Source organism: Oncorhynchus mykiss, chromosome 12 (assembly GCF_013265735.2).
Source record: "Oncorhynchus mykiss isolate Arlee chromosome 12, USDA_OmykA_1.1, whole genome shotgun sequence".
Lineage (NCBI taxonomy): Eukaryota > Metazoa > Chordata > Actinopteri > Salmoniformes > Salmonidae > Oncorhynchus > Oncorhynchus mykiss.
This window is the reverse complement of record NC_048576.1, coordinates 88,067,974-88,089,747: the sequence shown is the minus strand read 5'-3', so window position 1 is coordinate 88,089,747 and position 21,774 is coordinate 88,067,974. Positions and strand designations below refer to the sequence as shown.

Sequence of the window (21,774 nt, the reverse complement as noted above, 5' to 3'; positions counted from 1 at the left end):
GCCATTTCATTTTTTTTTATTTTGTCATCAATGAACCATTTCTTTGTGGTTTTTGATTTCTGCTTTGGGTTATTGTCTTGCTGGGATCCACTTGCATCTAAGTTTTAGCCTCCTGGCAGAGGCAACCAGGTTTTTGTATAAAATGTCCTGGTACTGGCTAAAGTTCATGATGCCGTTGACCTTAACAAGGGCCTCAGGAACAGTTAAAGCAAAATAGCACCTTAAATGTGACTCACATTTTATTTGGATTACCGCAGTTTGGGAATACCTGCTCTATGGGATTGGTGACCCCACACGGGACGGTTGAGCTAACGTGCGCTAATGGGATTAGCATGAGGTTGTAAGTAACAAGTACATTTCCCAGGACATAGACATACAGTGGGGAGAACAAGTATTTGATACACTGCTGATTTTGCAGGTTTTCCAACTTACAAAGCATGTAGTGGTCTGTAATTTTTATCATAGGTGCACTTCAACTGTGAGAGACGGAATCTAAAACAAAAATCCAGAAAATCACATTGTATGATTTTTAAGTAATTAATTTGCATCTCGCCGTTAAGATACTGATGCCCTTTGCAACCACGTATCTATGTGAGAGTGGATTCTCGGTCCTAAAAACTAAATACAGGCAAAAACTGTGTTTGGAAAATGATTTAAGACTGAGACTTTGTAACCCTGCCACACACACACTATAAGATACATTTATTAAACATATGAATGAGTGTGAGTTGTCACAACTCACATTTATTAAACATAAGAATGAGTGTATCTTATAGTGTGTGTGTGTGTGTGTGTGTGTGGGGGGGGCAGGATTACAATCATGGCAAAAAACAACATTTGAGGGTATGCTGACTCTGGTGCTTGAGGGGGGATGCAGCTGGAGGTTGAATGTTTGAGGGGCACGGGACTATAAAAGGTTTGGGAACCACTGCCATAGAGGATAACATCAAAGGTCCAACAAAACATTTTACAGTAGGTATGGGATTCTTTTCTGCTTATGCAGAACCCTAAAAATCTGAACCTCAAAAAGCAAAAAGAACAAACTATTTATTTTAAGAATACATTCTAGCACTTCCTGTATTCAAGCTAAATTATGCATTTAACGTACTGAGAGCGGACCAAGTAATTGGGCGTCACTCTAAAGCGGGAAGGTGGAATAAACGAGTCAGGAGTAAGTTTTCTTGATTGAACACAGTTCTCTATTGAGGGCATTTGGTCAACACAAACACTCCAACATAATCAATGAAAATCTCCCAAGGAAAAACATACATCTTCTTCTCCAGATGAAACAGGAACACAATAGGATTATCTGTAAACTACAACAAAAGTCACAGGATTGTCACCATTTTAGTGGTTCTTCCTGGATAGCTCCTCTGTCTCGGTGGCCATGTTCCAGAGATAGTTTTCCTCCCCTCTCTACTGGTTACATTCTCTCTCTTATAGGGGAAGGAGAATATGTCATTAGTACCGTCAGCTGTGCTTAATTGCCTCTGGTTACCTTGTCTCCCATGCCTTGTTGGGCTACTATCCGTGAGCCCAGCCTGCCCTCTGGTGGTCCTTCCACAGTACACAAAACGTGTGTACTGTTTATTAACAACGTTTTCATAAGAGCTATAAAAACCTACTTCAAAGAAGTGTAGTGTGTATGTGTGCAGGATTTTTCTTTTTAAATAACGTCACTGTAAACATTACTACAGCGTGTTAGATTGAATTCCAGCATTAGAACCACTGGCAATGAACTCATCATGTACACCTAAAACGTTTCAGCTTGAATGATGACTATATCCAATGTTTTATTTTATTTCAACTGTTACATTTGTTTTAACATTCTAAACAACATTTCTGAACACCATGTTTTTTTTTATAGTACATTACTAAGTGCTCCTCTGTGTGGGTCGTGGCTGACATTGACCGGGCCGCGGCGGACAGTGATGCATGGAATATACTGGACAACAGCATCAGTAATATGGGTCCTGGTGGACAGTGTCAGAACATCACCTTCATCTGTACTAAGACAGACATCATCAACCCAGACAATTATATGGGGTGAGACATTTTCATCCTATATTTTGCTACTGCTTTAACAGTTTCATATTGCGATTATTGAAAAAAAATGGTATACAATAACAATGCCTTTGGGAAATTATTCAGACCCCTTGACTTTTTCCACATTGTGTTAGGTTACAGACATATTCAAAAATGTCTAATAAAAAAATATATCTTCATCAATCTACACTCAATACCTCATAATGACATTTTTTTTATCCCAAAAAATGTATAGAACTGAAATATCACATTTATATATGTTTTCAGACCCTTTACTCAGTACTTTGTTGAAGCACCTTTGACAGTGATTACAGCCTCAAGTCTTCTTGAGTTTGACGCTACAGGCTTGGCACACCTGTATTTAGGGAATATCCCCAATTCTTCTCTGAAGATCCCCTCGCATTGCTGCACAGCTATTTTCAGGTCTCTCCAGAGATGTTCGATTGGGTTCAAGTCCGGGCTCTGGCTGGCCTCTCAAGGACATTCAGAGACTTGTCCTGAAGCCTCTCCTGCATTGTATTGGCTGTGTGCTTAGGGTCATTTTACTGTCAGAAGTTGAACCTTCGCCCCAGTCTGAGGTCCGGAGCGCTCTGGATCAGGTTTTCATTAAGGATCTCTCTGTACTTTGCTCCGTTCATCTTTGCCTCGTCCTGATGCTTCCACCCCCATGCTTCACCGTAGGGATTGTGCCAGGTTTCCACCAGACGTGACGCTTGACATTCAGGCCAAAGAGTTAAATCTTTGTTTCATCAGACCAGAGAATCTTGTTTCTCATGGTCGGAGAGTCTTTAGGTGCCTTTTGGTAAACTCCAAGTGGGCTGTCATGTGCCTTTTACTAAGGAGTGGCTTCCGTCTGGCCACCCTACCATAAAGGCCTGATTGGTGGAGTGCTCCAGAGATGGTTGTCCTTCTGGAAGGTTCTTCCATCTCCACAGAGGAACTATAGAGCTCTGTCAGAGTGACCATCGGGTTCTTGGTCACCTCCCTTGCTCAGTTTGGCCGGGTGTCCAGCTCTAGGAAGAGTCTTGGTGGTTCAAATCTTCTTCCATTTAAGAATGATGGAGGCCACTGTGTTCTTGGGAGCCTTCAATGCTGCATACATTTTTTCGTACACTTCACCAGATCTGTGCCTCGGCACAATCCTGTTTCGGAGCTCTTCTGACATTTCCTTCGACTTCATGGCTTGGTTTTTGCTCTGACATGCACTGTCAACTGTGGGACCTAATATAGACAGGTGAGTGCCTTTCCAAATCATGTCCAATCATTTTAATGTATTTACCAAAGGTGGACTCCAATCAAGTTGTTGAAACATCTCAATGATGATCAATGGAAACAGGATGCAGCTGAGCCCAATTTTGAGTCTCATAGCTAAGGGTTGGAATATTTATGTAAATAAGGTATTCTATTTTATACAGGTATTTTAAAACATTTGCAAAAATGTCTAAAAACCTGTTTTCGCTTTGTCATTATGGGGTATTGTGTGTAGATTGCTTTTGATTTTTATTTATTAAAGGCTGTAAATTAACTAAATGTGGAAAAGATCAAAGGGTCTGAATACTTTCTGAAGGCACTGTAAATACAAAGATATAGACATATTTTCACTGCTTATACATCACTAATTAAGAAAAAAACTAATTTCAGTGAATTGGACGATGAAGACCTTCACATAGAGGTACAGCTACACAAAATATAACAAATACTTTGTTTACAGAACTATAAACAAATAGTTGGTTTATAGATAATTGAATATGTCACTGTATGGATATCAACCATGGTCTCCTCTTATTTCACATGCAATTAGGACTCTTCTAACTATTCAGAGGAGCAGAAACGTGCATGCATATTGCACCGAAATCAACAAGCCAAGATGGAAATTCAAGAGAATTACAGCAACCCGTATGAAGTAAGATGTTTTATTTTTTATTTTCTTTACCGAATAAGAAACTATAAAGGAACTTCAGATATATAGATTGATTGAAACTAGAAAAAGGTCCAGTTTTAACTTAAATGGATAGTTTCCTTGCCTTGTAGTGTATGGATGAGGTTAGACAGCAATCCAAATGTTTTAGCTTTGTGTCAAAAAAACAATGCAGTTTTTTGTGGTTTATGTCCAAATCCTCCGAAAGTGTCTCAAATTGATTGTGTAGCTCAATAAAGTTACTTTAAGATAATTTGGACATGAAATGCAATCTGTCAGAAGAAAATGGTGTTCTCTTGAATTAGAAGAATATAACATCCATTAAAATGGCATTAGCGTTCTTAGACCGGAAGTTCATTGAATAGGGAAATGCGATTTGGTATTCTTCAAAAACTTGGAAATGTCCCTGAAGTAACTCCAAACGAACCAGTTTAGCTGCTTCAGCAATGATTGACTGATGAGTGATTGATAATTATATTGATGTATTGTTTTTTTTTTGTCACTTCATCTATGAAATACATTCAGGCTATTGATGAAATGCAGGTGTTTACAGTTAGTTCTCAAGAATTCCAGAAGGATAACAACTGCATTCTGAGACAAGAAGAGACAGGTATGATCACTTGCGTTATTGTGCAACAAAACCTCCAATAGGAATAGGTGCAAACAGATTGTTAGGTACTGTATAATGAACGTGTATTAGGGTAAGTGTTAGGGTATGGCAGAGGTTAAACATAACCAAACGTAATACAAGTGCCCGGCACAATTTGCAAATACCCTTTGCAAATACCTCTTTGCACCTAATACATTGGAGTTGGAGCTGTTATTATATAATATCCATTATTCTAAAGTCATATTCTCACCCTGAATGTGAATCTAACAACAACTGTCTCTGCTCATACAATTATTGTTTACCTAAAGATCATTTTACATAAACAGAAAGATTAATAAAGACATCTTGTCTTCAGAGATACCTGAGCTGAGAGCTCTGCTGAAAAGCCTGAACGACCAAAGGTCAGAAAAAGTGATGAGAGACTATGTGAATGGAGCGTATGGGATTCTCTCCCTGGTCCACGTGGTAAACCATGAGATCACCAAATCGGTATTGCCTTTAATACATTAGCCTTTTGTGATGAATTTACCCTTGCACCAACTCACTGAATTTACGGATTGGTTTTTCTCTGTTGTGTTTAAGATGGAGACCGAAAAAGAAACATTGCACAAACTTCTAGAACAAAGGCTGGAAGATGAGCTCCAGAACATTGACCAGTTCATGTCAGACATTCACATGGAGTTTGACAAGTGCCTTTCAGCCGGAGTGCTAGAGTCAGAGAAGACATGTGTGACAAGAGCCAAGGAGGAAGTGATAGCACCAGTAAGTCAATGGTACCTTATGCTGGGCCATAAGGTTCTAGCAGGGTTCAATGGAGTTTTACTTCTTCAAACTTGATCTGAGCGCAGTTTATTAAATCTTGTTCTGAGCCCAGATTATTCAATCTTGTTCTGAGCCCAGATTATTCAATCTTGTTCTGAGCGTAATTTATTCAACCTTGTTCTAAATGCAGCTCTTTCTCAAGATCAATGGTCTGTTAATCTGTTAGTATGCTAAATAGTTAAATAGTTAACCAATACCTACCCAAACGATCTACATTGACCGTTTTTGCACTGTCTCTTTTGACTCATAGCATGCACTGCTGTTACTGTTTATTATCTATCATGTTACCTAGTCACTTTATCCTTACCTATATGTATATATCTACCTCAATTACCTCGTACCCCTGCACATTGACATGGTACTGGTACCCCATGTACAGTTGAAGTCGGAAGTTTACATACACCTTAGCCAAATACATTTAAACTCAGTTTTTCACAATTCCTGACATTTAATCCAAGTAAAAATTCCCTGTCTTAGGTCAGTTAGGGTGACCACTTTATTTTAAGAATGTGAAATGTCAGAATAATAGTAGAGCGAATGATTTATTTCAGCTTTTATTTCTTTCATCACATTCCCAGTGGGTCAGAAGTTCACATACACTCAATTAGCATTTGGTAGCATTGCCTTTAAATTGTTTAACTTGGGTCAAATGTTTTGGGTAGCCTTCCACAAGCTTCCCACAATAAGTTGGGTGAATTTTGGCCCATTCCTCCTGACAGAGCTGGTGTAACTGAGTCAGGTTTGTAGGCCTCCTTGCTCACACACGCTTTTTCAGTTCTGCCAACAGATTTTCTATAGAATTGAGGTCAGGACTTTGTGATGGCAACTCCAATACCTTGACTTTGTTGTCCTTAAGCCATTTTGCCACAACTTTGGAAGTATGCTTGGGGTCATTGTCCCATTTGCGACCAAGCTTTAACTTCCTGACTGATGTCTTGAGATGTTGCTTCAATATATTCACATAATTTTCCTCCCTCATTATGCCATCTATTTTGTGAAGTGCACCAGTCCCTCCTGCAGCAAAGCACCCCCACAACATGATTCTGCTACCCCCGTGCTTCACAGTTGGGATTGTGTTCTCCGGCTTGGTCATTATGGCCAAACAGTTCTATTTTTGTTTCATCAGACCAGAGGACATTTCTACAAAAAGTACGATCTTTGTCCCCTTGTGCAGTTGCAAACCATAGTCTGGCTTTTTTATTGCGGTTTTGGAGCAGTGGCTTCTTCCTTGCTGAGCAGCCTTTCAGGTTATGTCGATATAGGACTCGTTTTACTGTGGATATAGATACTTTTGTACCTGTTTCCTCCAGCATCTTCACAAGGTCCTTTGCTGTTGTTCTGGGATTGATTTGCACTTTCGCACCAAAGTACGATCATCTCTAGGAGACAGAACACGTTTCCTTACTGAGCGGTTTGACGGCTGCGTGGTCCCATGGTGTTTATACTTGCATACTATTGTTTGTACAGATGAATGTGGTACCTTCAGGAAATTGCTCCCAATGAACCAGACTTGTGGAGGTCTACCATTTTTTTCTGAGGTCTTGGCTGATTTCTTTTGATTTTCCCATGATGTCAAGCAAAGAGGCACAGAGTTTGAAGGTAGGCCTTGAAATACATCCACAGGTACACCTCCAATTGACTCAAATGTTGTCAATTAGTCTATCAGAAGCTTCTAAAGCCATGACATCATTTTCAGGAATTTTCCAAGCTTTTTAAAGGCACAGTCAACTTAGTGCATGTAAACTGCTGACCCACTGGAATTGTGGTACAGTGAATTATAAGCGAAATAATCTGTCTGTAAACAATTGTTGGAAAAATTCCTTGTGTCATGCACAAAGTAGATGTCCTAACCGACTTGCCAAAACTATAGTTTGTTAACAAGAGTGGTTGAAGTGGAGTGGTTGAAAAACGAGTTTTAATGACTCCAACCTAAGTGTATTTAAACTTCTGACTTCAGCTGTATATAGTGAAGTTATCATTACTGATTGTGTATATATTCCTTGTGTTATTATTTTTCTATTTATTCCTCTCTCTGCATTGTTTGGCCCAGAAGTAAACATTTCACTGTAAGTTTACACCTGTTGTTTACAAAGCATGTGCCAAATTCAATTTGATTTGAACAAATGTGATTGGTTGGATGAAAGCTCACATATGGTCCCTGGTTCGTATATGCCACCCCAAACCCCTAACTCTAAACTTAATTGGAATTACTTGGAAAGCATTTCTTGCCAAAACTTCAACAATCACAATTGTTTCTTCAATGGAGGCAGAGCTGCTCTAAGAACAAGATACAATTAGGAAAACTCTAATCTTTTCTCCAATCTGACAATAGGATGATCATATTTTATGTTTTTTTCAGAAAGGAAAAGGAGGAGGAGGGTACCACCAGACCCTGAGAGCTGTATGCAATGGCCAGGGGTTCTGCAGGTCAACAAATGGAGTAAAAACAAACATGAACGCTTCTCTGAGCAACTCTCTGTGCGATTCCATTAGAAATATATTTTCAAAAACATTCAAGTAAGTTATGTTCTACGTGCCTTCCAGACACATTTATTGGGACACACCACTTGAGTAACATGGTTATCATCATGTCTTCTAGGAAATCTCAGAAATCTATATCTGCAAAGATTGATAGTTTCAGCATCCTCTTAGAGAGCTATGATGAAGAAACCATGTTTCCTCGGCTGGCATTCCTCAAAACTGAGGTTTGTGGAAATACAACTGTGTTATGTACATTTGGTTGGATGTTATCTGTGAAGCTGTTTAATATATGGTACTGTGCTATGCTCTACCTTCCAATTATGGCGGTCTAGTAAAGTGTAATGTTAAGAAGACTAATATTCATAATAGTATTTTGTCTGGTGTCAAAAAGGAACACAAATTGAAAGCAGATCTTAAAAATGAGATCGTCCAGAGGAAGAAGACAATCTACTCTTCACTCACCAAGTCAATCATGACCTCCATGCTCCCCTCCTATATAGGTCAGTCTAACTGTCAGCATTAATCTGTCACTATACAGTGCCTTGCAAAAGTGTTCATCCCCTTAGCATTTTTTCTCTATTTTGTTGTATTACAACCTGTAATTTAAATGGATTTTATTTGGATTTCATGCAATGGACATTCATTCACAAATTAGGCCAAAATGGTGAAGTCAAATGAAAATATATATATATTTCAAAAAATTATACAAAATTAAAAACGGATAAGTGTTGTGTGCATATGTATTTATCCCCTTCGCTATGAAGCCCCTAAATAAGATCTGGTACAACCAATTACTTTCAGAAGTCACATAATTAGATTGCATACAGGTAGACTTTATTTAAGTGTCTCATGATCTGTCACATGATCTCAGTATATCTACACCTGTTCTGAAAGGCCCCAGAGTCTACAACACCACTAAGCAAGGGGCACCACCAAGCAAGCGGCACCATGAAGGCCAAGGAGCTCTCCAAACAGGTCAGGGACAACGTTGTGGAGAAGTGCAGATCAGGGTTGGGTTATAAAAAAATATCAAAAACTTTGAACATCCCACGGAGCACCATTAAATCCATTATTAAACAATGGACAGAACATGGCACCACAACAAACCTGCCAAGAGGCGGCCACCCAACAAAACTCACGGACCAGGCAAGGAGGGCATTCATCCGAGAGACAACAAAGAGACCAAAGATAACCCTGAAAGAGCTGCAAAGCTCCACAACGGAGATGTGAGTATCTGTCCATAGGACCACTTTAAGCCGTACACTCCACAGAGGTGGGCTTTATGGAAGAGTGGCAAGAACAAAGCCATTTCTTAAAAAGCTAACACATTTGGTGTACACCAAAAGGCATGTGGAAGAATCCCCAAACATATGAAAGAAAAGGTACTCTTGTCAGATGAGACTAAATTGTAGCTTTTTGGCCATCAAGGAAAATGCTATGTCTGGCGCAAACCCAACTCCTCTCATCACCCCGAGAATACGATCCCCACAGTGAAGCATGGTGGTGGCAGCATCATGCTGTGGGAATGTTTTTCATCGGCAGGGACTGGGAAACTGGTCAGAATTGAAAGAATGATGGATGGCGCTAAATACAGGGAAATTCTGAGGGAAACCTGTTTCAGTCTTCCACAGATTTGAGACTGGGATGGGGGTTCACCTTCCAGCAGGACAATGACCATAAGCATACTGCTAAAGCAACACTCTAGTGGTTTAAGGGGAAACGGAATGTCTTGGAATTGCCTAGTCAAAGCCCAGACCTCAATCCAATTGAGAATCTGTGGTATGACTTAAAGATTGCTGTACACGAGCAGAACCCATCCAACTTGAAGGAGCTGGAGCAGTTTTGCCTTGAAGAATGGGTAAAACTCCCAGTGGCTGGATGTGCCAAGCTTATAGAGACATACCCCAAGAGACTGGCAATACAAGAGACTGGTAGCTGCAAAAGGTGGCGCTACAAAGTATTGACTTTGGGGGAGTGAATAGTTATGCACGCTCAAGTTTCCTGTTTTTTTTTGTCTTATTTCTTGTTTGTTTCACAATAAAAAGTATTTTGCATCTTCAAAGTGGTAGGCATGTTGTGTAAATCAGATGATACAAACACCCAATTTATTTCCAGGTTGTAAGGCAGCAAAATAGGAAAAATGCCAAGGGGGTTGAATACTTTCGCAAGCCACTGTAATTCCCTTTAGTATACATGTCAATAGCAATCGTAAAATAATAGTTCTGCAAAATTTGATATTTAGATATTCATTTCCTTAACCCTGAAAACAAGGAATGACTACAATCCACACTTTCGTTTTGTTAGCCATTGCCAGCAAATAATGATTTGGGCATAATATTTAAATCATGCTAAACGGGTGAGATTGGTTTTTAGTCTGAAAAATGCTTAACAAAACTAAACTAAAATAAAGAAATAAAGAAACAAGTTTAACAAAACCAAAGTGTGGATTTCAGTTACAAGGTTCATAGACTGTTTTCAAGGTAAGTAAAAAAAATATATAATATCTAAATATGTCAATCCGCTGAACTGTCCCTTTAACAATCACTGGATAGAAGTGACCTCTTAACAATGACTTTTTAATAACTTACTTCGTCAACTTTTTCTCTCTGATTTTTAGAGGCTTCAGATGTACATGGGAAAGGATCCCTAAAGAGAATGCAGGACATACTCGAGAGTCACATTGAGTCATCAAAGAGCACCATGTTCCACGATGCTAAGGGGAAGATGCTGACACTCCTAGCCAAGCTCAGGGTAGGATACTTTTTATGTCACTGTTTCAATTCAATTATTGAAGCGTTAATATTATCACAATTGGTGTTATGCGCGACGCACTCAGTTTTCCACCACAAAACACCAGAAAATTGCCAAAAATAGTGAAACCAGCTCACCTTCCTTTAGAATATTATTTGACTATCAAATTTTCAATGTTTAAAAAAAAATATATTTCTTACAGTATTAAACAAGGTTTCAGTTCATGTAACAGTTTCATAGCGAATCGTGTTACAAGTGGCAATAGGGATGCAAGTGTGCATCGTCTCAATTCTCATTTTGCCCAAAACAGTAGCAGACTGGAGTGATCAGTATCAAACACATCAGCGAGTGGCCTCTCCATAAAGGACTTAGGGGATGCGTGTTCTTTCAACATAACCTTGGCAATGTCTTTTCTTATGTTAACAAGTCTGAGGTGCTGCATAATGGGCAGGTCTCTCTTACGGTTTGCTGCTATGATTGGATAGAGTGAATCAACGCAGCTGTTTCTTCGTACAGACAATTCTTCGTAGGCTTTACAATCCTGTGTTACTGGGCAAGTGGGCGTGATTGTAATCCAAACCCAACCCTCATGTATGTAATGAGGACCTCACAAAACTCAGTTTTTGAATATACTGACTTTATTACCAAAATAATCATACTTTTTAATAAATGATGGCACTGGAATAAATGTTTATGACTAATATCAATGCCAAATAGGCCAATTTCAACCAGAAAAGTTGGTTCTTGCATGCAGTTTCCCTTTAACATAATTTTTATTTAACTAGGCATGTCAGTTAAGAACAAATTCTTATTTACAATGACAGCCTGCCACAGATGACTCTGGGCCAATTGTGCACTGCCCTATGGGACTCCCAATCATGTGACACAGCCTGGATTTGAACCAGGTACTGCAGTGACAGGCACATGCAGTGCCTTAAACATGAGGCACAAATGTAAATGAATCCCTAATCACATGAAAGAAATTATTCTCTTCAGAAATTACTTCCTCAAATCAACCAAATAAATAGGGCTTTACAATGATGGTGAAAACGGATATCTCACCCAAACTACAACATGACATATTGGTTACCCTGTAAGCAGTCTATGGACAAGGTACGACAGCAATCCATGCTTTTGTTTTGCTTACCTGGCCACAGTTTCTAATGTTAACCTTTTAACATTTGTGACACAAAGTACACAAGGACATTAAAGGTTATATATTCATGCCACTGTCACGGTTTTCTGTATGTGAAGGAGAGTCGGACCAAAATGCGGCGTGTAGATTACGATCCATGTTTATTGACTATAGCAACACGAATCTAAATACAAACAGTGCAAAATAATAAACGTAATGAAAACCGAAACAGCCTAAACTGGTGCAAACTAACACTAAGGACAGGAACAATCACCCACAAACACACAGTGAAACCCAGGCTACCTAAATATGGTTCCCAATCAGAGACAATGACAAACACCTGCCTCTGACTGAGAACCATATCAGGCTGAACATAGAAATAGACAAACAAGACATGAAACATAGAATACCCACTCAGATCACACCCTGACCAATCAAAACATAGAAAATACAAAGTAAACTATGGTCAGGGCGTGACAGTACCCCCCCCCCAAGGTGCGGACTCCGGCCGCAAAACCTGAACCTATAGGGGAGGGTCTGGGTGGGCATCTGTCCGCGGTGGCGGCTCTGGCGCTGGAAGTGGACCCCACTCAATGACAGTTTTAATCCCCCTCCTAAACGTCCCTAAATAGGTTACCCACCACAATGATAACATGGGACAGAGGGACAGCTCGGGACAGAGGTAACTCGGGACAGATGGGTAGCTCAGCACTGAGAGGAAGCTCAGCACTGAGAAGAAGCTCAGCACTGAGAGGAAGCCCAGGCAGGTAGTAGAAACTACCAGAACCTGGCTGGCTGGCGGTTTCAGCAGATCCTGGTCGACTAGCAGATCTGGGAGAATCTGGTCGACTGGCGGATCTGGGAGAATCTGGTCGACTGGCGGATCTGGGAGAATCTGGTCGACTGGCGGATCTGGGAGAATCTGGTCGACTGGCGGATCTGGGAGAATCTGGTCGACTGGCGGATCTGTTAGAATCTGGTCGACTGGCGGATCTGGGAGAATCTGGTCGACTGGCGGATCTGGGAGAGTCTGGACGACGGGCAGATCTGGAAGAGTCTGGTCGACTGGCAGATCTGGAAGAGTCTGGACGACTGGCAGATCTGGAAGAGTCTGGTCGACTGGCGGATCTGGGAGAATCTGGTCGACTGGCGGATCTGGGAGAATCTGGTCGACTGGCGGATCTGGGAGAATCTGGTCGACTGGCGGATCTGGGAGAATCTGGTCGACTGGCGGATCTGGTAGAATCTGGTCGACTGGCGGATCTGGGAGAATCTGGTCGACTGGCGGATCTGGGAGAGTCTGGACGACTGGCAGATCTGAGAGAGTCTGGACGACTGGCAGATCTGGAAAAGTCTGGTCGACTGGCAGATCTGAAAGAGTCTGGTCGACTGGCAGATCTGGAAGAGTCTGGACGACTGGCAGATCTGGAAGAGTCTGGACGACTGGCAGATCTGGAAGAGTCTGGACGACTGGCAGATCTGGAAGAGTCTGGACGACTGGCAGATCTGGAAGAGTCTGGACGACTGGCAGATCTGGAAGAGTCTGGTCGACTGGCAGATCTGGAAGAGTCTGGACGACTGGCAGATCTGGGAGAGTCTGGTCGACCGGCAGATCTGGCTGCTCCATGCTGACTGGCTGCTCCATGCTGACTGGCGGCTCTGGCTGCTCCATACTGACTGGCAGCTCCATGCCGACTGGCAGCTCCATGCCGACTGGCAGCTCCATGCCGACTGGCAGCTCTGGCTGCTCCATGCTGACTGGCTGCTCCATGCTGACTGGCGGCCCTGGCTGCTCCATGCTAACTGGCAGCTCTGGCGGCTCCTTGCAGACTGGCAGCTCTGGCGGCTCCTTGCAGACAGGCAGCACTGGCGGCTCCTTGCAGACTGACAGCTCCATGCAGGCTGGCAGCTCCTTGCAGACTGGCAGCTCCTTGCAGACTGGCAGCTCCTTGCAGACTGGCAGCTCCTTGCAGACTGGCAGCTCCTTGCAGACTTGCAGCTCCTTGCAGACTGGCAGCTCCTTGCAGACTGGCAGCTCTGGCTGCTCCATGCTGACTGGCAGCTCCATGCCGACTGGCAGCTCTGGCTGCTCCATGCTGACTGGCTGCTCCATGCTGACTGGCGGCTCTGGCTGCTCCATACTGACTGGCAGCTCCATGCCGACTGGCAGCTCCATGCCGACAGGCAGCTCTGGCGGCTCCTTGCAGACTGGCAGCTCCATGCAGACTGACAGCTCCTTGCAGGCTGGCAGCTCCTTGCAGGCTGGCAGCTCCTTGCAGGCTGGCAGCTCCTTGCAGGCTGGCAGCTCCTTGCAGACTGGCAGCTCCTTGCAGACTGGCAGCTCCTTGCAGACTGGCAGCTCCTTGCAGACTGGCAGCTCCTTGCAGACTGGCAGCTCTGGCTGCTTCATGTAGACTGACAGCTCTGGCTGCTTCATGTAGACTGACAGCTCTGGCTGCTCCTTGCAAACTGACAGCTCGGGCTGCTTCATGCAGACGGACAGCTCAGGCTGCTCCATGCAGACTGACAGCTCAGGCTGCTCCATGCAGACTGACAGCTCCTTGCAGGCTGGCAGCTCCTTGCAGACTGGCCGCTCCTTGCAGGCTGGCAGCTCCTTGCAGGCTGGCAGCTCCTTGCAGGCTGGCAGCTCCTTGCAGGCTGGCAGCTCCTTGCAGGCTGGCAGCTCCTTGCAGGCTGGCAGCTTTAGCGGCATCCTGCAGACAGGCAGCTCCTTGCAGACTGGCAGCTCCTTGCAGACTGGCAGCTCTGGCTGCTTCATGTAGACTGACAGTTCTGGCTGCGCTGAACAGGCGGGAGACTCCGACAGCGCAGGAGAGGAGAGAGGCTCCGGCTGCGCTGAACAGGCGGGAGATTCCGGCAGCGCAGGAGAGCAGAAAGGCTCTGGCTGCGCTGAACAGGCGGGAGACTCCGGCAGCGCAGGAGAGTAGAAAGGCTCTGGCTGCGCTGAACAGTCGGGAGACTCCGATAGCGCAGTAGAGAAGAGAGGCTCTGGCTGCGCTGAACAGGCGGGAGACTCCGGCAGCGCAGGAGAGGAGAAAAGCTCTGGCTGCGCTGAACAGGCAGAAGACTCCGATAGCGCATGAGATGAGAGAGGCTCTGGCTGCGCTGAACAGGCGAGGCGCACTGTAGGCCTGATGCATAGTGCTGGCACAGGACGTGCAAGGCTAGGGATGGGCACAGGAGGCCTGATGCGTGAGACTGGAACCAACTTCACCAGCCGACTAAAACGGACCTCAGGGCGAGTATGGAGCGCTAACCCAGGTGCCATCAAATCCCTGACACGTTCCGTCAGGCGAATTCTATGCAAAATGCACCAACACAGCAACTCCCTCATTTCTCTCTCCTCCAATTTCCCCATTAACTCCTTCACAGTCTCTGTTTCACTCACCTCCAACACCGGCTCTGGTCTCCTCCTTGGCTCCTCACGATAAACAGGGAGAGTTGGCTCAGGTCTGGCTCCTGACTCTGCCACACTCTCCCTGAGCCCCCCCCCAAGAAATTTTTGGGGCTGACTATGGGGCCTCCGTCCGCGCCGCCTTGCTTGCTTCGCAAACTCCATTCTCCTATATCCTTCCGCGCACTGCTCCATCGAATCCCAGGCGGGCTCCGGCACTCTCCCTGGGTCGGCCGCCCACCTGTCGATCTCCTCCCAAGTCGTATACTCCATACTGCACTCCTCTTTGGGCTGCTCCTGTTGTTTCTTCTCCCGCTGCACCTTTGGGCGGCTACACTCCCCTGGTTTAGCCCAGGGTCCTCTCCCGTCAAGGATTTCCTCCCATGTCCAGAAATCCTTATTGCGCATCTCCTCGCGCTGCTCCTGCCTGTTGACACGCTGCTTGGTCCTTTTGTGGTGGGTGATTCTGTCACGGTTTTCTGTATGTGAAGGAGAGTCGGACCAAAATGCGGCGTGTAGATTACGATCCATGTTTATTGACTATAGCAACACGAATCTAAATACAAACAGTGCAAAATAATAAACGTAATGAAAACCGAAACAGCCTAAACTGGTGCAAACTAACACTAAGGACAGGAACAATCACCCACAAACACACAGTGAAACCCAGGCTACCTAAATATGGTTCCCAATCAGAGACAATGACAAACACCTGCCTCTGACTGAGAACCATATCAGGCTGAACATAGAAATAGACAAACAAGACATGAAACATAGAATACCCACTCAGATCACACCCTGACCAATCAAAACATAGAAAATACAAAGTAAACTATGGTCAGGGCGTGACAGCCACAACCACTGTACTGTCAAAATGATCAAATACAAAATTAGAAAATGTTTATAAAATGTTTATTATGTCTCCTTTTTACTTCCGTTAGGAACACATTGTGCAGGAGCTAAGGTCTAAACTAAAAGAAGCTGTGAAGCAGTCACTCCACAATGAGCTACCTCTCCCAGGTAAATCAAAGAAACTATGAAAGTATAGTTGCTGATGTTTCCATCTCACATGTATGGTTCAAATACATATGTACTGCAATATTCCAGGTTATACATGTACAATTTCCAGCTGCAAATGTAAATTACAATGCCAAATGTCAATGCCATACCAGTAGTAGTAAAGGAAGGGAAATCATGTTACTGAGTGGTTAAAGTAAGTGTTAGGGTAAGGTTAGAAAAACTAAAACAACACAAATCCCCCAAAAGTAATGTATTGTCTTTGTTGCAGATATATCTGAGCACTATGAGATAGTGAAGAGCGTCCATGAAAAAATGACGGGTAAACCTATGACAGATGTTGAAGATGAGAAATGGTAAAGACTCACTGCTCCACATAAAACCATACATTTGAAAGTCTGAAACAAAGTAGGTTCAATCCGTAGCACTGATGAGCCGCGCTTTAAACCCCCTAAGATCTAAGGGCCCAGGGCTGGGTTTCTACTAAGCTAACACATGGAATAGTTTTAAGAAGGTCCTACCAAGGATCATTTAGCTAATTGATTTGGAATGTTAGGATCCCTGTAAGTATCCAATGTTTTATGAAACCTTGAATTTGGCCTTACATTGAATAACATATTCATACCAGTGGAGGCTGCTGGGAGGACGGCTCTTGATGATGGCTGGAACGAAGAGAAAGGAATGGCATCAAACCATGGTTGATGTATTTGATACCATTCCACTGATTCCGCTCCAGCCATTACAACAAGCCTGTCTTCCCCAATTAAGGTTCCACCAACCTCCTGTGACTCATGGTAAAAAAATATAGTTTGTTTTGAAATGTCTGTCCTATATCTGAGAGATATAAGAAGAAACCATGTACGCCACCACAATGGTGAGGTAATATGTACATGTAGGTAGAGTTATTATTAAAGTGACTATGCATAGATGATAGCAGACAGTAGCAGCAGTGTAAAAGGGGGGGGGGGGCATGCAAATAGTCTGGGTAGCCATTTGATTAGATGTTCAGGAGTCTTACGGCTTGGGGGTAGAAGCTGTTTAGAAGCCTCTTGGACCTAGACTTGGGTCTCCGGTACCGCTTGCTGTGTGGTAGCAGAGAGAACACTCTATGAATATGGTGGCTGGAGTCTTTGACAATTTTTAGGGCCTTCATCTGACACCGCCTGGTATAGAGGTCCTGGATGGCAGGAAGCTTGGCCCAAGTGATGTACTGGGCCGTACCTCTGTAGTGCCTTGCGGTCGGAGGCCAAGCAGTTGAAATCAACTAATGAGGGAATAACACACACCTGGCCATGGAACAGCTGAGCAGTCAACTACTTTATGGAACACCATGGAACAGCTGAGCAGCCAACTACTTTATGGAACACCATTGAACAGCTGAGCAGCCAACTACTTTATGGAACACCATGGAACAGCTGAGCAGCCAACTACTTTATGGAACACCATGGAACAGCTGAGCAGTCAACTACTTCATGGAACACCATGGAACAGCTGAGCAGCCAACTACTTTATGGAACACCATGGAACAGCTGAGCAGTCAACTACTTTATGGAACACCATGGAACAGCTGAGCAGTCAACTACTTTATGGAACACCATGGAACAGCTGAGCAGTCAACTACTTTATGGAACACCATGGAACAGCTGAGCAGTCAACTACTTTATGGAACACCATGGAACAGCTGAGCAGCCAACTAATTACAACTACTTTATGGAACACCATAGAACAGCTGAGCAGCCAACTACTTTATGGAACACCATGGAACAGCTGAGCAGCCAACGACTTTATGGAACACCATGGAACAGCTGAGCAGCCAACTAATTACAACTACTTTATGGAACACCATAGAACAGCTGAGCAGCCAACTACTTTATGGAACACCATGGAACAGCTGAGCAGCCAACTACTTTATGGAACACCATGGAACAGCTGAGCAGTCAACTACTTTATGGAACACCATGGAACAGCTGAGCAGCCAACTAATTACAACTACTTTATGGAACACCATAGAACAGCTGAGCAGCCAACTACTTTATGGAACACCATGGAACAGCTGAGCAGCCAACGACTTTATGGAACACCATGGAACAGCTGAGCAGCCAACTAATTACAACTACTTTATGGAACACCATAGAACAGCTGAGCAGCCAACTACTTTATGGAACACCATGGAACAGCTGAGCAGCCAACTACTTTATGGAACACCATGGAACAGCTGAGCAGCCAACTACTTTATGGAACACCATGGAACAGCTGAGCAGCCAACTACTTTATGGAACACCATAAAGTACAGACGTTTGTGAGAAGACTGATTTACTGTATAGCTCCTGGTCTGACATCCACCACTGTCGCTCTGCCACCTTCCACTGCAGATGAAGAATGCCACGATGGATTGAGATGCAGCCCATGCAAAATCAAACAGATATCTTTAGCATTAACACAGATTTTTATGGGGATTTTTTAAATGAAAATTAGATTTACGCGTGGTTGCGGACATCGACACTGGGGCAGTGGCGTAGCACAATTTCGCGGGGCCCCCAGCAAGGTCAGAGCAAGCCTCCTCAACCCCCCCAAAACAATTATGTATGACATTTTGGGGGGATATTTTTGGGGTTGCCATGGGGCAAAAATAACAATTTCCAGTTTTACAGGCTATTATACACATTTTGCCATGAGGCTGAGAGTAGGCCGCTATTTATTAATTACATGCCTCCCCCCACTTTTTTTCAGAATCTATAAAAAATGTGATCTTAGGGGAGTTAGCCATCACTGACGGTGTTCACAACATGTACCCAAAACAGATATTTTTGCCTCTAAAAATAAAAGTTCAATACAAAAAAAATATATATAAGGAAAAGGATTCATTTGAAAATCCACAATAAAAGCACAACCATTCTATCAGATCTTTCAGCACTCTGACGGTGTTAACGTTAGACAAAAATCTGGTGGAGTTGATGTTTCACGGACTTGGCAAAAATTCTAATGTTCTTCTTCACTCATGTGGTAAACACAGCAACAATTTGCATGTAGTTTTTCCTCAGTTGCTTTATGACTGTAAAACCTAATTAAATGTAAAATGTTTAACCAAAATTCATTTTATCTATCAGGAATATGGAGTTGACAGTTTATGGTTGTGACCATGGTGATTTCAATATTGTTTGTTTAAATCTATCAAAAGTAGAGAACTTTACAGACCATGAGTGGTCTTGTTGTGGTACATGTAATGAGGACAAGAATAAGGGGTCCTTATGGTATAGCTGACCCTGCTCATTCCTGATTCATTTAGGATTTTAGACAAATCTGATGGACACATCTTTTAGGAATCAAAGTGTTGAGATAAATATTCTCAAAAGTCAGAGGGTTATTGCACAAAATGACATACTATCATTTTTCAGTTAATACCCACTATTGGCAGTTTTTAAAACTTGAAACCCTTTTTTGCTTTTGGTCCTTCGCTCAAAAGCAAATATTTTCTAAAATAAACGAAGACCCAAAACTTATTACAAAAAATTATTTTGTATTGTATTTTATTTGACCCACAATTTCGATCTTGTCTCATCGCTGCAGCTCCCCAAAGGGCTCGGGAGGCGAAGGTCAAGTCATGTGTCCCCCGAAACATGACCCGCCAAACCGCGCTTCTTAACACCGGCCCGCTTAACCCGGAAGCCAGCCACACCAACGTGTCGGAGGAAACATCGTTCAACTGACGACCGAGGTCAGCCTGCAGGCACCAGGCCCGCCACGAGCGAGATGAGCCAAGTAAAGCCCCCACGGTGCTGGGCCGATTGTGCGCCGCCCTATGGGACTCCCGATCACAGCCATTTGTGATACAGGATCGAACCCGGGTCTGTAGTGACGCCATTTGGTAGGCCCCACCAAAACGTAAATTTATAACTCAAATACTGCAAGGATTATTTTTTTTATTTATTTTTTTTACTATAAAAATACAGCTTCCCTGCCGGACAAGTATTGTCCCGACTTTGAAGAATCCCTGTACTGATTCCCTGCTATTCTACAAAGTTTGCCATGAGGATGAGAGAAAATGTTGCAGTTTTAAAGCAAATTTTCTGAAATTGTTTTTAATTTTCAATCACGCTATAACACGGATCTTTGGAAATACAGATTGAATTTTGCCCTAAGCTGTCAAAGGACCAAGTAAACTATGATGTTGTTGTTGTTTTTCAGAGTTGATGGAAAGTGACTAGACAGTGGCATTTCTACCATTCTGATTATGTATTCTTAAGTATGTCTGTGTTGTCCTCCATGTCCTCTATAAAGAGTCTGAATGATTTGACTTTATAATTAGCTTACAGACACATATCAACAAATACTTTTGTTTGTGCTGGTCTTTTATTTAGTATTTAATATGAATTCAATTACTTACAGAACTTCTTGTTTTTATCATTGTAGTGTTCCAGAACACAGCTCGGGGAAGGAAACGACATCTGAGCAGGTAACTGCCAAAATAAAGTCAACACCAACATAAAGTGTTTTAATAGGGCGTTGGGCCACCACGAGCCAGAACAGCTTGGCATAGATTCTACAAGTGTCTGGAACTCTATTGGTGGAATCCAACACCATTTTCACACAAAAAATTCCATAAAATTGTGTTTTGTTGATGGTGGTAGAAAACGTAGACTCAGGCACGCCTCCAAAGTCTCCCAGAAGTGTTCAATTGGGTTGAGATCTGGTGACAGAAACAGCCGTGGCTTATGGCTCACATTGTTTTCATGCTCATCAAACCATTCAGTAACCACTCATGTCCTATGGATGGGAGCATTGTCATCCTTAGCATAGCTAAGGTAGCCGAAAATAATGGTGAAAATAATTTGTAATATCTTTATTTTATTTCACCTTTATTTAACCAGGTAGGCTAGTTGAAAACAAGTTCTCATTTACAACTGCGACCTGGCCAAGATAAAGAAAAGCAGTGCGACACAAAAAACAACACAGAGTTACATGGAATAAACAAACACGCAGTCATGCAGTCAATAATACAATAGGAAACGTCTATAGACAGTGTGTGCAAATGAGGTAGGATAAGGGCGGTAAGGCAATAAATAGGCCATAGTTGTAAAATAATTACAATATAGCAATTAAACACTGGAGTGATGGATGTGCAGAATGTTTTTTTTGTTTGTTGTTTTTTTCACCTTTATTAAACCAGGTAGGCTAATTGAGAACACCTTTATGTAACCAGGTAGGCTAGTTGAGAACACCTTTATTAAACCAGGTAGGCTAATTGAGAACATGTTCTCATTTACAACTGCGACCTGGCCAAGATAAAGCATAGCAGTGTGAACAGATACCAACACAGAGTTACACATGGAGTAAACAATAAACAAGTCAATAACACAGTAGAAAAAAGAAAGAGTCTATATACATTGTGTGCAAAAGGCATGAGGTAGGCAAATAATTACAATTTAGCAGATTAACACTGGAGTGATAAATGATCAGATGGTCATGTGCAGGTAGAGATACTGGTGTGCAAAAGATCAGAAAAGTAAATAAATAAAAACAGTATGGGGATGAGGTAGGTAGATTGGATGGGCTATTTCCCGATGGACTATGTACAGCTG

At 42.9% G+C, this 21,774-nt stretch overlaps 1 protein-coding gene across 2 annotated transcripts in view; it reads left to right on the top strand.

The window, feature by feature from the left end:
* The window catches only part of LOC110515917 (nuclear GTPase SLIP-GC), a 37,281-nt gene that overhangs the window by 10,427 nt on the left and 5,080 nt on the right, over positions 1–21,774 (top strand). For both annotated transcript variants that reach the window (XM_036939065.1, XM_036939066.1), the window contains 13 exons: positions 1,868–2,046; positions 3,688–3,718; positions 3,848–3,949; positions 4,490–4,574; positions 4,930–5,063; positions 5,157–5,336; positions 7,756–7,913; positions 7,996–8,101; positions 8,269–8,377; positions 10,495–10,628; positions 16,120–16,198; positions 16,467–16,551; positions 20,606–20,648. In XM_036939065.1, the coding sequence (XP_036794960.1) occupies positions 1,868–2,046; positions 3,688–3,718; positions 3,848–3,949; positions 4,490–4,574; positions 4,930–5,063; positions 5,157–5,336; positions 7,756–7,913; positions 7,996–8,101; positions 8,269–8,377; positions 10,495–10,628; positions 16,120–16,198; positions 16,467–16,551; positions 20,606–20,648 (1,425 nt within the window). The remainder of the gene's footprint in view (positions 1–1,867; positions 2,047–3,687; positions 3,719–3,847; positions 3,950–4,489; positions 4,575–4,929; positions 5,064–5,156; positions 5,337–7,755; positions 7,914–7,995; positions 8,102–8,268; positions 8,378–10,494; positions 10,629–16,119; positions 16,199–16,466; positions 16,552–20,605; positions 20,649–21,774) is intronic.